Source organism: Carettochelys insculpta, chromosome 9, assembly GCF_033958435.1.
Source record: "Carettochelys insculpta isolate YL-2023 chromosome 9, ASM3395843v1, whole genome shotgun sequence".
In the NCBI taxonomy this organism is placed as follows: domain Eukaryota; kingdom Metazoa; phylum Chordata; order Testudines; family Carettochelyidae; genus Carettochelys; species Carettochelys insculpta.
Window position 1 is genome coordinate 4,958,007 of NC_134145.1, and position 20,104 is coordinate 4,978,110.

Sequence of the window (20,104 nt, forward strand, 5' to 3'; positions counted from 1 at the left end):
GACTGTGCAGTGCACAGAACCCAAACCAGTTATGGAGGCTGGTTAACAAAGGAAACAGAGCTAGAACTCAAGCTATGGGGAAGCTGGCTCATGTCAATAATTCGTAATTATTTTCTCCACACATCCAACTGCGCATAATTTTCATGAGGATGGTTTTGGTTGTCTACTGAATGCAGCCCAAGAGAAAGATGCCCATTTATTTTACTGTTAGGAATTTTTAAACATCATCTGTGATGTTCAAACACATCACACACTCCAAAAACGTGTCCGGCGATCAAAGAAAGAGCTATATATGAAGCAATAAAACGGACAGGAGGAGTCAGATTTGACAGGCTCTTTCCAACCCACCACAAGGTACAACGTGCTCTGTTATGTGCTGTCAATACAAAAGTCTTTGGTAGGTCTCACAAACGGATGGCGACCTAAATTCAACCAACCTGAGTTGAAAAATCATGTGCACAGCGAACATGTTCTCTGCTTCAGTTTTACTCCACACATTTAACTGCTTCCCCCATTTAAAACATTTAATTGCTTCCCCCATTTAAAACAAAGTCTGTCGCAGACTTTCTAGGGCCGGACCTGAGCACCTAGAAATGAACTCTGCCATGCAACCTCGACTTGTTCAACACACGTAACATTAAGGCGTGTCAGAAACTCACTGCAGGTTGAACCTCTCTAATCCGGCACCCTCGGGACCTGACTGGTGCTGAATGAGACAATTTGCTGGATTATGGGAGGTCAGTGTTGTCTAGCAGCATTACCAATGCTTCCACTTCTTATTGGACTCTGAGAAGACATTTAGGGGTAAATTAAAGCCAAATAACAGCACAGAACACTGAGAGCCAGGACTGGTGACTGGAAACAAACTTCATGGGACCACGAGAAACTTGGCCACACCCAGGAGAAGTGGTCATCCAGCTAAGTAAACTCATGTTGGATTACGGATGTTGCCGGACTAGAGAGGTTCTACCTGCACTAGCTTTCTAAAGGGACAGCATTGCAGACCCCTTGCAGACAAGCTGGGACAGCACTTTCCCATTTGAAGTCCTCCCAAGAAAAGGAAGAATAGACTCTACTCCTCCAGCACAGAGCCAGGGTGGTTTCCTCAGGTCCATCTCCAGAGCTCACTGAGGTTTCTTTGGTGCAAGGGACAGAAAACTTCTCCACTAAATGGCTCAACACCAAAGCCAAGTCCTACCCGCCGGGGCTCTTCCCTCACCACCACCTCACTCATCTCTGCTCGTGTCAGCAAGATGGAAGCGTCCCCCTTCAACAACAGCACAGCAAACAAACCCCCCGCGAGCCCAACAGCCTGCTGGGAAATACCACACAGCATGCAAACAGCTTCCCCTCCCTGCATGCGCTGGCCCCCCTCAGAAGCTACCCCGCTCCAGAAACATCCAGGAAGAGCATCTCTGCTAGTCCCTCGAGACCAAGTAGAAAATCCCCAGGGCCAGGCCCTGCCCTTCTGCCCGGCCTGGGGTGAAGTCAGTTAAGTCACGGCCTCATCTGCTTCTGAGGCACCTTAATAAATTCTAGGGAAGTCACTTCTCAGCATGGAACAGCCGCCTCCAGCCACATCAGCAACCGACAAGGACCGGAATGACCCTGCCCAAGGCCCCGAGAATCCTGCTTCTTCCGCCCCACGGCAGTGAGAGGAGAGACCCACGGGTCGCGTGCAGACCGGGACTCCTCTACCTTCATTCCCCAATGCATTCCACGCTCAGACTCCCCGCTGTTCCCCCACCTCGCCCCGCCGTTCTGGACCATTCCCTACCGGGGGCAGGCTGCATCTCGGCCACGAGGAGAGCCTCCAGGATCCTCACATGGTGTTCTGGGTTCACCTCCGTGCTGTGCAGAGAAGAGGGTGGAAGGTGAGGACAGAGCTCAGTGAAAGGACAGGCAGAGCCTCCTGGTTACAGCTATGGCCTGGAGGAGGCATGAGGCATGGAGCTCTGTTATCAGGTGGGATTGTGACACCACCTGGAAACACAATCATCTCTTGATGAAGGACTGGGCCATGAGCTGTCTTCCTGAGGGGAAGAGGGGCCTTGCAGGGGTTAAGCTGAGGGTACCACACCTCCTAACCTCCTGTTCTTGGGGGACTGTGAACAAATCCAGGGGTGGTGCTGAAACCCACACACCTCACGTTACAGCTCGACGGTAGCTGTAGCTCGAAATCGTTTATGCAATTCCAGCTACCTTATTTAGAACCTGGTGCCATCCAAAGGGCACTGAGATTCGAAATAAGTGGCACTGGGGTTCGAAATAAGCCCTTTTTCATCTGGCCTCTTGGGCCCTGATTGGCCCTTGCCTGCTCACAGCCCTTCTAGCCACTGGAGGACCAAGTCTCGCTGGTTCCACAAACAGTGCTGCTATTTTGAGCACGGCGTTTAGCCCCAGAGTTGCCGAAATAGCAAAAATCATCTAGCCATAGCCTAGGAGCCTGGGTCACTCTCCTGTGGAGTGGCTCCTATACCACTTCCACTGAGAAAGAATGAATCTCCTCCTCAGCCTCTTCTGAGCTCATTTCAGCAAACGATCTCAAAGTACTTGAAAAACGTTGGGCTCTGGAATTTTTAGAGCATGGTGGGGGCGGGATGATTTTGGGGGGCGGGGCTTGGAAAGAAAAAGGTGGCATGCCCTTGCTGCAGCAGACACGCATCGTCTGCTGATTGGCACTGAAAGGGCTCCATCCCGACCCACTCATTGGTGGGTGACAACAGCCCCGCCCTCCGCTCCCCTCCCCCGGTGCTGGGCGCCGGCCGTACGTTAGTGCAAGAGATGGAGGCGCTGTCTGGCCATCAGCTCACCTGGCCGCCGACGGGCGGAAGATCACCTCGCCAAAGAGCTCCCCCAGCACCCGGGGGGTGAGGCGGCTTTTGCTCCCGCTCTGACACAGCGTGCAGAAGTGCCGGGTGAGCTGCTGCAGGAGGATGCTGTGCGGCTGGGGCAGCGCGGGGGAGTCCAGGAGGGTCTTCGCCTGCCGGCCGCACTCTGCCAGGCTCTGGGTTTCTGCAGCAGAAGGAAAGGAAGCTTTTAGCCCAGGGAAGAGCACACCAGCCCCGAGACCTGCAGGCTGGAGGGCAAAGTTTGTTACCCAGGCACCTTGCTGGCGTTAAGGAAGCCCTCGCCGAAGGCGACAATGTCGGCCCTGCAGCAGCCACACCGGGGAATCGCCATGCAGCCCACTGGGGCACAGTACCGCTCGCGCCCATCACCCCCTCCGCAGCACAGTACGGACGTAGCCTCAGCCCCAGGGCTGCAGCCCGCAGCTGTGTAGGGCACCCCAAATTGTGGGACCCTGCTGGGTCTTAATATCCACCCGCCTGCCTCTTCCTACCCCTGTCCTGTGGCTTCGCCGCCTCCTCTTTCCCTTTCCATTTTATTGCACAAAGTTTTTTACGCCAGAAAGAGAAAATCGTTGTGCAGAGGTTGAAAAGAGCATTCTGAGTGCACTGAAAAGTGCAAAAAACCTGCCCAAGCTTAGCAGAACCTGTGGAAGAGCCATTCAAGTGTTAACGAAGCCATTGGCCAACCCCAGGTAAATGCCGTTGGTTTCTGAATTTCCTGTCTCAGAGCGGGGAGCTGTGTTAGGCTGTAGCTTCACAAAAACATGCAGCCCTGTGGCACCTTAAGGACTAACGCATTCATTTATTAGGTCATGAGCTTCCGTGGGTCTTAAGACCCACGGAAGCTCATGACCTAATAAATGAATGTGTTAGTCTTTAAGGTGCTTCAGGACTGCTTGTTTTGGGGGGATTTACTGTCAGGGCCTGCGTTTAAAACTTGCTTTAACATTTGTTCGTTGGTGTGTTGCCGAAGATTATAAAACCACAGCTTTAAAAAATCATCTCCCCGTCTCTCCAGCAGCCATCGGGCACAGGGGCACCAGTGGAATTGTACTGGGTAGGGCCCAATGTTTCTTCTAATTGTTTTTTCCATCGGTGGGTGAAATAAATTTTGTGATTTGCACCGAGGCAAGGCAAGTTGCGCACCACCACAGAAGCACGTACTGGTGGCTGTGGGTGACCTGCTGATTAACTGCGCGGCCTCTCCTGGGTGGCTGTCCCAGCGTTCAGCTCACAGCAAACACTAGCAGGGCGCCATATATCCTAAGGATGGTCTTGCTGAGTTGACTGTCACAGCAGCTGATCACACTGCAGGGGAGAGTTACCACTGTGCCAGCACTAAACCTCCAGGCTGAAGTGGTACCGAGATGTTCTCCTGGCTCCTGTCCAGGGGGGATTTCAGCCTGGGAGAGACAGCTGCAATCCACAGCTGGCTGGCCCAGAACCAAGTGGTGCTGTCGATGTGTCTCCTTTCACCTGCCCAAAAGTCCCTAGGCAAGGCTTTAACAGAGCCAAACCGCTGCACAGCACCAGTAACACACCCTGCTCTGCCTCTACGGCCCTCGTGTCCTGCAAGTTCTCTGCTGCTGCTTCGCATCCCAGCCCCTCGGAATTAAGCCTAGGTTGCATGGTGCCAGCGCTTTGCAATGTGCCGTTTCTGTTCTGCGTGGGAAACTGCTGCTGCAGCCATCCCAAGAGGCCGTTCCCTGCAGGCAGCAGGGATTTAACCCCAGGCCTGGATTGCACGGTTATTGCATGAGCTCACCTGAGCCCGGCTGTGCTACTGAGGCTGGCTGGCCCTCGTTTGATAGAAAATAAATGGCCACCACTCACAGTGGCCATCTGGTGCCAAGGATCGAAACATAAAGCAACAGTCGTTTGCTGAGCCAACCCAAATACTGTCTGTGTGCGGCTCCTGATGCAGGCTGGTGTTCTGTGTTAAGACAGGGGGGACTCATCCTTTCCCATCACAGCATCATCCAGAACAGGCCATCGAAAGAAGCAAACAGCCCTTTTTAATCTGGTCTCTTGGTCCCTGCTTGGCTCCTGCCTGCTCACAGCCCTTCTGGCCACTGGAGGACCAAGTCTCACTGGTTCTACGAAAAAGCTGATCACGGAGTGTGGGGAAGGTGTTCCTTAGGCAATCCCTAGAAGTCTAAACTTGCTACTCTTCCATTCCCAAAGGACTACTTAATAGGGTGGGTGTGTTTATAACATTGTGGTCCAGTATCCATAACTTGACCCCCCACCTCTGCCTCCTGAGTTCCTCGCCTTAGGGCCACCAAACCAGTCCTCCCTTCAAATTTGCTCTCTCTCCCCACCCTTTTTATTGCACAAAGTTTATTTTGCCAGAAATAGAAAACCATTGTGCAGAGGTTGCAAAGAGCATTCTTTTGCTATTTGTGGAACCAGGAAGACTTGGTCCTCCAGTGGACAGAAGGGCTGGGAGCAGGCAGGGGCCATGCAGGACCCAAGAGGCCAAATTAAAAGGGACGAGCTATACACCATTTTAAGATCCCTACATGAATAATTCTTTGCCTTGGTCCCACGCTGGGGCTCTGACACGTCAGTGACAGCTTACTGACACAGGAATGACAACTTCCCCCCGCACCAGGCTGACATGCTACAAGGCAAACACTGACTTCTGTGACACTCCAGGACTTCCTGACCAGCTCCAGTGATCTTAGCACAGTGGGTCTAAATTCCCCTGGGAGCAACAGAGAGCAGACTCCAGCCATGGGGGAATACATTACATTTCAACCGCTTCCAAAGCACTTTACAGACTGTATGGGGGAAACACTTCAGCCACCTGAGAAATGCGGCTGACTCTTGGGTGGAACATGGCAGTACTTAGCAAAATTCCATGCACAACTGAAGCCGCAGGGGCATTTAAGTGTGCGCAGTGGGTTTTGCCCAAGGCTGCGCCTTACCTGTATCTGGAGAAGGATGCAGGCACTCTAGTTTTATTAAAAAAAGCAGTCAAGTAGCACTTTAAAGACTAGCAAAATAATTTATTAGGTGATGCACTTTCATGGGACAGACCCACTTCTTCAGACCATAGCCGTACCAGAACAGCCTCAATATTTAAGACACAGTGGGTCTGTCCCACGAAAGCTCACCTAATAAATTATTTTGCTAGTCTTTAAAGTGCTACTTGACTGCTTTTTGTTTTGATAGTATATAGACTAGCACGGCTCCCTCTCTGTTACTACTTTTTAAAAGTGACACAGCATCTGCCAGAAGAGGCTGGTGAGTATTTACGCAGTAAGCAGGCTTGCAATTTAGTTTTAGTTTGGAGTTCCACCTTTCACAGTGAGAGCAACACAGGGTGTTTCCCCTGCTGGCTACGATCTACACCGGACAGGTGAATATGGGATGTGCGGAGGTCATTGAGAGGGCAAGAGAAAAGTGGTATGTCGGGGACAAAGATGAACCATTGTGCTGAAGGGGAATGCATAGCAGTTTCAGATTGTAGGATTTTTTATAGCGACCTGCAAAGGGGGAAAAGTGGGTGAGCACCCTTCAGTTTTGCTTCTTTGTGCTACTTGAAGCAGAACAGAAAGGTCTGGGGTGGTAAAATATATTGCCTTCTGCTCGCGTTGGAGCGCCTGTTGTTGTCTGTGCTGAATCTTGATGGATGAGTGGAGGTGGGAGGAGAATTGTCATTACAGGCTGAACTACTGTGATTGTTTCGGACTCGAGGGGTTTTACACGGTTTCTATCAAGGCTCGAGCTAGTGGGAAAATTGTGACGTTTGAACTAAAAAGGGCACCAAAGCGTCACAAAACGGCTGGCACGTTTTTGCCAGCTCTGTAGCTGGCAGGAGCAAATTCAGTTTGACAAGGACAAAAAAAGAAATTGTCATGAACAGTTTCTCAAAAAGCTCATCTCCCTTTACAAGCACCTCGAACTAGTCCCCATTTAATTCCGGTGTCCAACACGCCATTTGGAGAAAGGACGTCTTTGACAAAGATCCAAACACCGCTTCCATTTCAATCAGATGCTCTGTTCCTCTCCTGAGCCTCCAGGGAATCCTCCAGCAAAACCGAGTGAGAACAGAGTTGCTATTCCTGCTATTTCTTTGGTTAAAAAAATATCAGCAGAAAAACAACCCTTTTGGGCTTTCAGTAGAGATCAGAAAGAAGCTCGAGAGAAGACACAAAAGCTCCTTCTTTCCCCTTGCGGCTCTCCTGCAAGGGAGGTTAGAGGTGATCACACTTCAGGGCAGCGATACATCAAATTGTGGTGTTATCATATCCATTGGATGGGGCCCTGAGACCTAGATGAACATGGGGCCTGAGCCAGGACTCAGGACACAACCTGAATTCCAGGACAGGCAGGAATCCCGCCCAGGGAGAACAGATGGATCTGGAAACCAGCTTTGCAGAGAGCCATGGACAATGTGCCCTCTAATTTTAACATCCATGTGCAGATTTTTTCCCATATATGTGTGGAATAATTTTGCATGTGCACGAGGCAGGACAGAATGTGCACCACCCGAAGAAATAAAACACCTGGCTGTGGGCTCTCTGCTCATCAACTGGGCAGTGTCTGAATGTCTTCTGAGTGGCTGCCCAAGTGCTCAGCTTACAGGGAACGCTGATCAGGGACCCAGTCATAGCTGCCGGATTCCCCACTGCCTGGCAGCTTGTCAGATAGTGCTGGCAACCGCGCAACAGGCAGGTGAAGGTGGGGTCAGTCCCAGAAAGGTCGGTGAAATACCTGCTGCTTTGGGGTGTCTCAAATCACTCCCCCCTCCACCAAAAACAAAGGCCCACCCATATTGGTGGCCACTTTTTAAAAACCGGACTGAGCTACCTGGCTGTGCACTGGCTTAGACAGGCCAGAGGTTAGGGCTTTGCTGTGGACTCGAAAGGTTTGGGATATCACACTTCCTTTGCCGCCCTGTGCCTCAGTTTCCCCTCTGTCCAGTGAAAGTAAGAGCCCTGCCTTACTGGGCAATGGGAGGGTTGACGCTAAATCCACTAACAGTGGGCGATGCTCAGCTCCGATGGGGGTGGGGGCTGTCCAAACACCTAACAGACCTAAAACCCACACAGCCAAGCCTCTTGTCTAACCACTAGACAACACTGCCTCAGACGGCTTTCCCTGGACATTCGAACTGGGCGTCAGGCGGGTGCGTGAGCTCAGCTACTTCGGCCGCTCGGGACCGCGTGGCTTTGGAGCTCACGGCTAACTGGAGCGGGAGTCGGACCAGCGGGAGCTGCGTGAACTGAAGCCTCTCTATTTGGAGAGGGACGTGCTCGCGGCCGGCAAGCATTGACCCAGGGAAGGGTGGTGTCACAGCCACTGCAAGGCCGTAATTAAGCAGAGGCCGGGGGGGTGGGGGGGGTGACCAGGAATAGCAGCCAGGCACACCGCAGGCGGGTGAGCTGCCAGGCCAGTGCCCGGCCTCTGAGACAGGGACACATTGTCATCTGGATTCCACATTCTGTCCGGGGCACAGGCTCCCGGTGCTGCGGGTATGGAGTGAGGACAACTGCAAACCCGGCGAGCTTGGGCACCTCGGATCGAATCAGTTCCTCCCCCTCCTTCAGCCTGGCCTCACCACCTCTCTTCTCCTCAACAGGCATCAAGCTGCCCCGGCCGTCGCTCAGGCCTGACGCCTGCCATCCACTGAGCTCACAGTGCTTTGCAAAGAAGGGCCGTATCATCATCCCACATGGGGAAACCGAGGCACGGGGGCCTGGCCAAAAGTAGACTCCTGAGTTCCAGCCAATGCATCACCCCCAAGCCCAAAAGCCACAGGGACTAGATTTGCTTCCTGCAACACCATCCCCACTCAGCCGCTGCTCTGGGCGCCAGCCCCAGGCTTACGCTCAGGCTGGGGAGATGGCAGATGTGGGCCACCTCTACAGGCCGGGCAGGAAGAAATTATCCAGCAGCTTCCTCGGTTGGGTGAGAAGGCAGCAGAGATGCTGAACTGGGTGGAGAAAGCTGCTGCCGAGCCCCTTCCACCGGCTGCACGCTCGGGTGCTCCTACACTGTTTGCAGCTCACCTGGCTGGGCCCCTAATTTCAGTCCTCAGCAGAGAGCTGCTGATTGCCCAGCTCCAGCCAGCAATCAGCCAGGGGCTGGGCTCCCCCTGGGAACGCTGCATATCCCTCGGGGGGACGCTGAACCCAGGGGTCCCTTTGCTAAGGCACCAGCTCCTTCAGTAGCCTCAGCTCCCCACAGCCATTAGACCCCGAGTATATTATGGGTGCTGCGGCAGCAGCAGCCGAGCTACGCCACAGTGGTGCTGTAGTGTAGACACTTCCTACGCAGCAGAGGGTTCTTCCCGTCTGTGTGGGTAACCCACCTTCCCCAGCAGCGACAGCAAAGTTGTCGGGATCACTCTCCCATCCCGCTGGATGCATCGCAAGAATGATCAAAGGGCTAGAGAACGTGAGCTACGAAGAAAGGCTGAAAGAATTGGGCTTGTTTAGTTTGGAAAAGAGAAGACTGAGGGGAGACATGATAGCAGTTTTCAGGTATCTAAAAGGGTGTCATAAGGAGGAAGGAGAAAACTTGTTCTTCTTGGCCTCTGAGGATAGAACAAGAGGCAACAGGCTCAGACTGCAGCAAGGGAGGTTTAGGTTGGACATTAGGAAAAAGTTCCTTACGGTCGGGGTGGTCAAACACGGGAATAAATTGCCAAGGGAGGTTGTGGAATCTCCATCGCTGGAGATATTTAAGAACAGGTTAGACAGAGGTCTATCAGGGATGGTTTAGACAGTACTTCGTCCTGCCATTGGGGCAGGGGGCTGGACTCAATGGCCTCTCAAGGTCCCTTCCAGTCCAAGTATTCTATGATTCGATGATCTGCAGCAGGTACCAGGGGAGGGAAGGGTTAAATCGGATGCTCCGGCTTGTGAATTCCCACCCCCCCCACCCCCTCTGGGGCACTACAGATGTCTAGTAACTTAAGAGTCGGTCAGGCACGCTCCGCGCTAACCCGGCCTGCTGCAAACACAACAGCATCCCAGTGATCCGGCCAAGTCACGCAAGGTTCGGCTCCTGGGACTCAAAACAAGACAGGACAAAACTGACAAATGTACTTCAGCAATCAGCCTGGCCTGGCTCCTGTGGCTGGAGTACGTGGCAAGGATTGGGCCCTCCCTGTCCCTGATGTCGATTGAATGAAACCTTTCTCTGAGCAAAGGGAAGGGTGGGTTTAGTTTTTTCTTAAAGACAAAGGTATCTGAAAAGGGAGCGAGGTGGGGAGACCGACTGACCATCGATCTGCAGAGGAGGTGTGTGGGGATGAATAGGTAGAGTGTGGGGACAGAGAGGTGTGTGGGAATGGACAGACAGACAGGCAGATTAGATGAGGTGTGTGAGGACAGATAGATCGATAGATAGATAGATAGAGGGGGCGGGAGGAGATAGATAGATAGATAGATAGGCAAGTGAGGTGCATGCGGATAGATGGAAGTGTGTGTGGATAGCTAGATAGATGGATGAGGTGTATGGGGATAGATAGACAGAGGTGTATGGGGACGGACAGATAGATAGAAGGGGTGGGAGGAGATAGATAGGTAGACAGACAGGTGCGGTGTATGGGGATAGATGGATAGACGGAGGTGTGTGTGGATAGGTAGATGGGTGAGGTGTAAGGGGACAGATAGATAGAGGTGTATGGGGACGGACAGATAGATAGAAGGGGTGGGAGGAGATAGATAGGTAGACAGACAGGCGAGGTGTATGGGGATAGATGTAGGTGTGTGTGGATAGGTAAATGGATGAGGTGTATGGGGATAGATAGAGGTGTATGGGGATGGATAGATAGATGGGTGAGGTGTATGGGGATAGATGGATAGACAGATGGAGGTGTGTGGATAGGTAGATGGAGGAGGTGTATGGGGATGGATAGATAGATGGGTGAGGTGTATGGGGATAGATAGAGGCGTATGGGGATAGATAGATAGGTAGATGTGTGTACCGCTAGACAGGTTAATTAACTGCCCCCTAGGCAGCTTGCCCGCTGCTGGGTAGCTATACAAGCTCCCTTTCCGGGACGCTGTCTGCTGTTACAGCTCAGCCTTGTAAAGTGAACCTGGGAACACCAGCGAGACGGGCGCCTCTTAACCACTTGTAACAATCATCATTAACAATAATAATTAAGACGTGGGACTTGGAGGCACACGCGGCAGCAGACTAACAAGGCTGCTGGGAGCCAGCGAGGGCAGCGCCCTGCATAGCTAACAAGGCTGCTGGGAGAGGGGCCCTGATTGAGGATGGCAGCTAATGAGACCACTGGGAGGCCGGAGAGCGCGGAGCTGGAGGAAAGAGGAGAACAATTAAAACTAGGCAAAGCGGGAGAGAGAGGAGACAATTAAACTGAAAACAAGGAGCAGGGAGAACAAAAAAACCCTGGAGCTCCTCTCGCTGCTTCCCCGGCAGCCCAGCTCCGGGGAAAACTGGGCCATCACCATCGCCTTTTTCGGAAAGGAGACCAAAGGCAGATGACCAGGTTGAGACGTCTCTGTAGCCAGCCCCTGCTTATTGCAGGGACAAAAAGTGGGGCCCAGCGTAAAAAGTTTGCTGACCCCTGCAGCAAGATATTTATTTGCTGTCTGGTGGGAATGCGCCTCTCTGACCCCTGCAGGACACAATCAAAACTGCTCCCCCGTGTGTCATCGTCCCCATAGTGCTTGGCAAGGAAGGCGATTCTCCCATTGCTCAAGGGGCACAGCAGCGAGAGAACTCTGAAACTCCCTTCTCTGACCGGAGCAGGGAGCCGAAAGCGGGAGCTGCTACAGCTGTGACAGACTCATTCCCTCTGAGGATGGGGCATGGGGTGGACCCGGACCTCAGGAGCCCAGCCGAGCAGATGCACATGGGGTTGGACTAAAGGGACTCAGAGGGGTGAGCCCAGAAGGCTGCGCCGTGCCGTTTGCTCCCATGGCAGGATATGGCACGGCATGTGGTGGCCTGCAGATGCTGCCCTGCTGCTCCCCTGCCAATGGTGCCCGTTGCCGCAGGCGCCTGCTCGGAAAGGAAGCATCCAAGGAGCCTAAAATAAACAGCCGCTAATAAAGACAGGCTAACGAGCCAGCCACCCCTCCTCCCGAGGCCTGAAATAGCTCCACCCCCCGCAGGCTCTGGGGGTCTCCACAGGGGATTCCTCCACCAGACGGGCCTTTGCTGTGCCGCCCATGCACACGGAGGAGAGAGAGCTCCGTGTGGCCTGGCTCAGCCCAGCTCCATCCCCCTGCAGTGGGAAGCGCTGGGGGCTCTGTGCCTTTGAGCCCGGGTGTCTCCAGCCGTTAGGGAGCTGTGGAGCCTGGACTCAGACTTGCACACACAGATCAGTGAGGGCAGACGTGTCCAATGGGCCATGCGGGGAGCAGGACGTGTCTTAAGGAGTCTCCCAGTCCGGCTCGGGCTGTCAGGGCCGTGGCCAGTGCTCCTGTAAGCTGAGTGCCTGGGCAGCTGCCCAGGAGAGATTCAGGCGCCACCCAGAGGACCCACAGCTGCCAGCAGGTGTCTCGAATGGTGGTGCACCTCTGAACACACCTTCGTGCAGAGAACAAAACTTATTCCGCACAAGGGTGGGGAAAAATAGCGGGCACTCTTGTAACGGCTGGTCTCTTCGGAGCTCAGCGAGCCAATTCTGAGCACAGCGGGCCTCCAGCAAGGGAGGTTTAGGTTGGATATTAGGAAAAAGTTCCTAACTGTCAGGACGGTCAAACAGTGGAATAAATTGCCAAGGGAGGCTGTGGAATCTCCATCGCTGGAGATATTTAAGAACAGGTTAGATAAGCGTCTATCAGGGATAGTCTAGACAGTGCTTGGTCCTGCCATGAGGGCAGCGGGCTGGACTCGATGGCCCCTCAAGGTCCCGTCCAGTCCTAGCATCCTATGATTCTATGATTCCAAAGTGAGAGCCAACCTCTGCAGCCGGAGCCTGTCTCTGCTAACAAGGTAGCTAGGAACCGGTGGAGCACTAATTAGCAACGGGTCTATTCGAGAGCAATGCACTGAAGGCCGACCCCTGGCTGCAGAGCCGACTCAGCTCTCTGTGTTTGCACGGCCCCTGTCGTGGGCAGATTTTAGCCCCGTTTTTACAGCTGGGCAAATGAGTCCTAGACAGGTGCAGCAACTCGCCTGCTGAGCGCAGCAGACGAACCTCAATGATTAGATTAGACCAGAGTTTGCCAAAACTTAATCGCCAGTCCCGAGCCCTAATCCAGAGCCTTAACGAGAAGGCAGAGTAACAACAGCCACCACCCGCAGCTCTCAGTGCACTTGGCAATGCAGGGCAGCGCCATGACACTCAGATGACAGAAAGGGAAACTGAGGCACAGAGCGGGGACGTGACCAAGTGAACCCAGCAGCTCAGTGGCAGAGCCAGGAATCCAGGCCCAGTCTAGTGCTGCAAGCCCCTGCCCACACCGCCTCCTGTCAGACCAGCTCTTCCCATGGACTTTCTGCCCTTCCTCCCTGACTTCCTCTCCCTGTTCTTCCACCCCCTGCCTGGTGAGTTATGATGTCACAGGTCAGGGCGTGCAGCGCCCAGAGAGGCAGACGGCTGCATCTAGAGGAAGGAAGCCATGAGCCCTGCTTGCTGGTGACAGCACTACCAGGCAAACCAAACCTTGCTAACGTCCAGGGCACCTCCCCCTGGACGAAGCTTTAATCCTTCCAGGGCAGGAAACCCCCCCTGGCCTGTGGCTACAAGGCTCAGGCGCTGGGCAGTTGGATGCAGCAGTCGTGCGGCTAAGCCAGCTCCCCAAGGCAGTGGGCCCCAGGGCTGGGGGTTTGGAGGAAGGGCAGCCGGCTCCAAACACCAGCCCGGTGGGATGCAGAACATCAAAATGCCCTGAAGCCAGAGGTGCAGGGGAGAGGGTTGGGGGTCAGTGCTGGCTCAGACCCTCAGAGATTTCAGTTCCCAGGAGATCCAGGGGAGTCAGGCACCTAAAGGCATTTAGAGAGCTAGACCGAAGTGACGACCCAAAGTGTGAGACTTCAAGAGAAGCTCCAGGGAGTGCCGAGTACTGCTTATTATACAGGGCAAGGCTTACAGGTAGCTTCACTTGGACTCCTCACCCACAGGACGTTCCTCAGCCCCATCCCATACCCCTTCTCTCACTTCCTCCTTCACCTGACCCCTCTGTTCTGTGATACACCCAGACTTAGCAAGCTTTTGTTATGGTCTCCCACAGTATTGTTGCCAACAAGTTCAAGAAGTATGGATTGCATAACTAGACCATCAGATGGATGGAAAGCTGGTTACATCGTCAGGCTCAATGGGTTGTGCTCAAGGGCTTGATGTCTGGTTGGCCGTCAGTATTAAGCAGAGTCCCCCAAGGGACTGGTTTTGTTCAACATCTTCGTTAATGACCTGGACGAGGGGATGGCTTGCACCCTCAGCAAGCTCCCAGATGATGCTTAGCTAGTGGGAGAGGTAGATACGCTGATAGGGTCTAGAGGGACCTGGACAAATTGGAGGATTGGGCCCAGAGAAATTTGATGAGGTTCAACAAGGAGAAGTGCAGAGTCCTTCACTTGGGACATAAGAATCCCAAGCACTGCTCTAGGTTGGGGACCGACTGGCTAAGCAGCAGTTCTGTAGAAAAGGACCTGGGCGCAACAGTGGATGAGAAGCTGGTCATAAGCCAACCGTGACCCGGTTTAGCCTAGAAGGCTAACGCACATGGGGCTGCATTAGTAAGATATAGCAGATGAGGGGAAGTGATTATTCTCTGTTTGACACTGGTGAGGCCACATCTGCAATATTGTGTCCAGTTCTGAGCCCCTCACTACAAAAAGGATCTGGACCCATTGGAGAGAGTCCAGCAGAGGCAACCAAAATGATTCGGGGCTGGAGCACACGACTTATGAGGAGAGGCTGAGGGATCTGGGCGTGTTTAGTCTACCGAAGAGTGAAGTGGGATTTGACAGCAGCCTTCAACTACCTGAAGGGGGATTACGAATAGGATGGCGAGAGGCTGTTCTCAGTGGTGAACAAGGAGCAATGGTCTCAAGTTACAGAGGGGGAAGCGTAGGCTGGATGTTAGGAGAAACTCTTTCCCCAGGCGGGTGGTGAAGCCCTGGAATGTGTGGCCTAGAGAGGGGCTGGAATCTCCACCCCTGGAGGTTTTTAAGCCCTGGCTGGGATGATTTAGTTGGGGCTGATCCTGCCGATGACCCCCCGAGGTCTCGTCCAGCCCTGGGATTCAATGATTCTCTCTGACCCTTTAATGTCCTTCTCCGACTGGGTGGTGTCTAGGACCATGTCTAGCTCTGTGTTTCCACTGCCAGGCTGTGGGAGTACAAGCCTAGCATGGCACCATCAATCCAGCCGCTCGCTGCACTGGGACAGCCTCAAGACGCCCAAGCCAGCCCTAAGTGTCACAGGCCGGTTTCCCAGGGATGAGCTGACCTTATGCAAGTGACCGTTTCTTTTCTCTTTATCAAAGCCCCCAGAAGGTTGATTTCCCGGAGGGCAAGAGCATCTCTCTTCCTCCCAGCCCCTGTCCTACGTGCAGCCCTTCCACAAAGGATGAAACTGCCCAAGCCTTCAACATTGTAAGATGTTGCATGGTTTGAAGAGCCGGGCCCACTGGCTGCAGGCATGATGTGATGTCACAGGGGCAAGGCCTGGCTTTCTTCTCCTCTGGCCTGCGTCCAGCCTGTGCAGTCTTACAGCTGCAGGAGCACTGGTAATGAACATTTACTGCGGGCAAAAAGACAGACACACTGAAGGCGGCTGAGGCATCTCTTTCAACTAATCTGCGTGCAGGCTGGATGGGACACATTCATGGCTGGGGGAGTGTGACTGCAATTGAATCAAGGATGCATTTGGCCTGGGAAGTTTGCTAGAAATATCAAAGATCTACTGCGTGTTGATTTAGCCCAGGTGGTGGCCATAAGGTCATGGGGTCAAAGACTCCAGAACATGGGTCCACAGCCAGGCTCACCCCCGTAGAAAGGAGTGATGGACATGTCAGCCTTAAAGATGCTATTTCTGGCTGAAAGATCCCACCAAAGGTCCTGATGCCCATCTCTGTGGACGGGCTTTAAGTATCTCGTCTCCTCTAAGAACATCACACTCTTGACACCATGCCCAAGGGGCTCTAACCAGAACTGAGCCGAACTTCCAGACCAAACCCCACAGCCAGGCCAAACGCCTCTGGCTCGGAGTTTTGTTACGTTCTCCAGACTCTGGCAAAGTTTGCAGATCTTTTGGCAAACCTGATCTGTAGTTCTGAGAACGGCAATCGTGGGATCGGGGGGAACTCCAGGCGACGGAAGAGGCTCACCGCAAAGAGAAGCTAAACTTGATGATGGCTTTGGCTGAGTTTTGACTCAGAGAAAACAGGAGGGGGCAGGAGGAAAAGGTACAACCACAATTGGGGTCTCCTTGGCCAAAAAATGGCGAACTGGACTGTGGACCCCCAACACCTAAAAGCAGGAGCTTTGTAGTCGATCTAGAGGACTCTGTAGAGAGGGACTGGAATAACTCATCTCTTCTGTGGATCAGCAAAGCACGTACCCACCAGAGGGTCTCACAGATCAGCAACGCAGGGGAAGGAGGGTGTGAACGCATCCCAAAGAGCCCCAGCCTGCCTGGTTCCTTGCAGCTCTCTGAACATGGTCTTAGGAGCACGAGTTGTCTGACCAACCAAACATCTAGAGGACTATTTTGCAGCAGCAGAGTGGCCCTTCCTTAGCCCCGCGTCTGAGCATTTCTTCAGCGACACAACACTGCTTCCACGAGTCCCCAGAGTCACCTCGCATCACGTTCTTGGATCTCCTGGCAGGCCTCCCACCCAGACAGAAATCCCCCTCCTCGCCTCCAGTGGGGAATGCCCATTTGCCAGGACCCCACACCATTCCAGGGACTTCCCTGCGGAGACCTGGTAGCAACTGTATTGAATCTGGCGAGAAGTTTGCAAATCAAAGAACCACAGCAACGAGAGATGGAAAAAGCCACGTAGACCACCTAGTTTGTCTCCCAGCTGGGGCAACACTGATCCCTGTTGGACACTCATCAATGCTTGGGGCAGTCGGTCACAAGCAGTGGGATTTCCATGGAATTTCCTTTATCCCTCCAACCACAAAGTCTTCGGAAAGGTGAAATTTCCAGTCCCACATCTCTCAGCTGCAGGCCAAGAGTCTGAAATGTCTGGAGTTTGGATGTCCCATTTAGGTTTCATCTCAACTTGGAGCTGGCGGTGGGATCTGAGCTGCTGTGGAGAGGTGCAGGCCAGCTCAGGGACAGCTAGGGTGGGCGTGTCCACACCCATTGGGAATCACACCCCTCGCTGATTCTAGGGGAGAATTTAAGGGCAAATGTAAAAATTAACTCCCCGCATCCAGAGAAAGAGCTTTCAAAGCCTGTGAACACAGCAGTTGCTTTCGTCTCTGTGCCCGGCCTTGGCCTTCTCCTGCTGTCATGCAGTGAACAAAGATCGTTCCTGCCCTGGAATTTCTGGAACTCTCAGGCTGCAGGGGGAGAGACAGATCCCCTTTGAAGTGGCTTAACGAGCCGGTCCAACTAATTGCTTTCTAATTGAGTTTTTATTCTCAGAAAGGAGGCAGCCTTTGATTTCCTCCCTAGAACGCAGGAGGGAGACAGGCAGGCCAGGACGCTCCATCCCCAGGCCACACTCCCTGCGGGCCAGGCTGGGAGCCAGCTGAGCAAAACTCTTTCCGAGAGGGTCCTTGGACGGGAGCGGTGTCTCAGTCCTGATGTGTGCGTGTGGGGGTGGGCTGGTCGGGGGGTGGGGGTGCAGGAGTCACTGGACACAGGCAGAGGAACCAGCTGCACACCAGGTGTCAGACCAAGCCCAGCCTAGGCGGGGACCTGCAGAGCCCTGTGCTGGGCCAGGGCTCTGGTGTCACTGCCCAGCCAGGCCTCTTCCAACAGCAGCCTCCGCCCCACAATGAAGGGCACAGGAGAGGAAACCGCTGCAGCTGCTGAGCCACTGGCCTGTGGGGCGCTCGGAGGACCACGACGAGGAGATGGAAATAAGGGGGATGCGAACTTCTTAGAGGCAGCGATATGTATCTGGCATCCATTGCCCTACACCTCCAACTGCCCACCCCTACGTCGTACGTCTACCCACCCCTACACACCCACCCACCTCTACCCGTACGTCTACTCACCCCTACATACCCACCCACCTCAACCCCATACATCTACCCACCCCTACCCCGTACGTCTACCCACCCCTACACACCCACCCCTACCCCGTACGTCTACCCACCCCTACACACCCACTCACCTCAACCCGTACGTCTACTCACCCCTACATACCCACCCACCTCAACCCCATACATCTACCCACCCCTACACACCCACCCCTACCCCGTACGTCTACCCACCCCTACACACCCACCCACCTCAACCCCATACATCTACCCACCCCTACACACCCACCCCTACCCCATACGTCTACCCACCCCTACACACCCACCCACCTCTACCCGTACGTCTACTCACCCCTACATACCCACCCACCTCAACCCCATACATCTACCCACCCCTACACACCCACCCACCTCAACCCGTACGTCTACTCACCCCTACATACCCACCCACCTCAACCCCATACATCTACCCACCCCTACACACCCACCCCTACCCCGTACGTCTACCCACCCCTACATACCCACCCCTACCCCGTACGTCTACCCACCCCTACACACCCACTCACCTCAACCCGTACGTCTACTCACCCCTACACACCCACCCCTACCCCGTACGTATACCCACCCCTACACACCCACCCACCTCAACCCGTACGTCTGCTCACCCCTACACACCCACCCACCTCAACCCCATACATCTACCCACCCCTACACACCCACCCCTACCCCGTACGTCTACCCACCCCTACACACCCCCCCCACCCTGTACGTCTACCCACCCCTACACACCCACCCACCTCAACCCGTACGTCTACTCACCCCTACACACCCACCCACCTCAACCCCATACATCTACCCACCCCTACACACCCACCCCTACGCCGTACGTCTACCCACCCCTACACATCCACCCACCTCAACCCGTACGTCTACTCACTCCTACACACACACCCCCAATGCCATACGTCTACTCACCCCTACACACCCAGCCACCTCAACCCCATACATCTACCCACCCCTACACACCCACCCACCTCAACCCCGTACGTCTACCCACCCCTACACACCCACCCCAACCCTGTACATCTACTCACCCTTACACACCCACCCACCTCAAGCCTGTACATCCACCCACCCCTACACATCCACCCCAACCCCATATGTCAACTCACCCGTACACCGCCCCCCACCCCAACCCCATGTCTACCCACCTTGACACACACACACACCCTCACCCCATGTGTCTACCTACCCCTACACATCCACCCAAACCCCGTATGTCTACCCAACCCTACACACCCACACCCACCTCATATGTTTACCCACCCCTACACACACACCCCAACCCCGTACATCTACCCATCCCTACACACCCCCTCAATGCCATACGTCTACTCACCCCTACACACCCATCCACCTCAACCCCGTACGTCTGCCCACCTCTGCACACCCACCCCCCAACCCATATGTCTACCCATCCCTACACATCCACCCCAAACCCCTATGTCTCCTCACCCGTACACACCCACCCCAACCCCATACATCTGTCCACCCCTACACACCCACTGCCCCACCCTGTATATCTACCCACCCCTACACACCCACCGCACCACCCCGTGCGTCTACTCACCCCTACACACCGACCACCACCTCATACACACCAATACATATATCTACCCATCCATCCACCCAGACAGAAAAATCTGCCCCTCCAGCCAATCACCCACCCATCCAGACACCCCATCGGTGCGTCTCTCTCCAGCAATGCAAGGTGGACACGGAGGCACCGTCCCTTTCACCCTTCCACGCCAGCTCTGCCTTCTCTCGCCCCGTGCAGCTTCAGCCAGGCCGTGGGAGGGGCACGTCACTGCATCATTCGGCCCTGAAAGTCTAAGCCCTAAACCTGACTATGGCTTTGCTGCAGCAAACCCAGCGATGCCGCTAGCTGCTGGGGTGCACCCGGGCAGAGCCACTGGCAGGCTCTCACCCTAACAAACTCAGGGCCCCTGCCTCTCGGGGTACCCTGCCCTGCCACATCCCAGTCCCTCCCCCGGCGTTCTCAGCCTCTCTTCCCCTTGGCCCGAAGGCTGCACACGGGGCACGCCAGGGCAGCTGCAGTGTATTTTGGTTGCTGAGCGTGTTATGCC

At 54.3% G+C, this 20,104-nt stretch overlaps 1 protein-coding gene across 1 annotated transcript in view; it reads right to left on the reverse strand.

Annotated features, from left to right (window-relative positions):
- Positions 1-20,104, reverse strand: part of PIK3R3 (phosphoinositide-3-kinase regulatory subunit 3) — a 270,402-nt gene that overhangs the window by 144,354 nt on the left and 105,944 nt on the right. Inside the window, exons 5-6 of the mRNA XM_075003471.1 lie at positions 2,814-3,015; positions 1,778-1,851 (exon numbers count right to left, since the gene is read on the reverse strand). Of these exons, the coding sequence (XP_074859572.1) occupies positions 1,778-1,851; positions 2,814-3,015 (276 nt within the window). The remainder of the gene's footprint in view (positions 1-1,777; positions 1,852-2,813; positions 3,016-20,104) is intronic.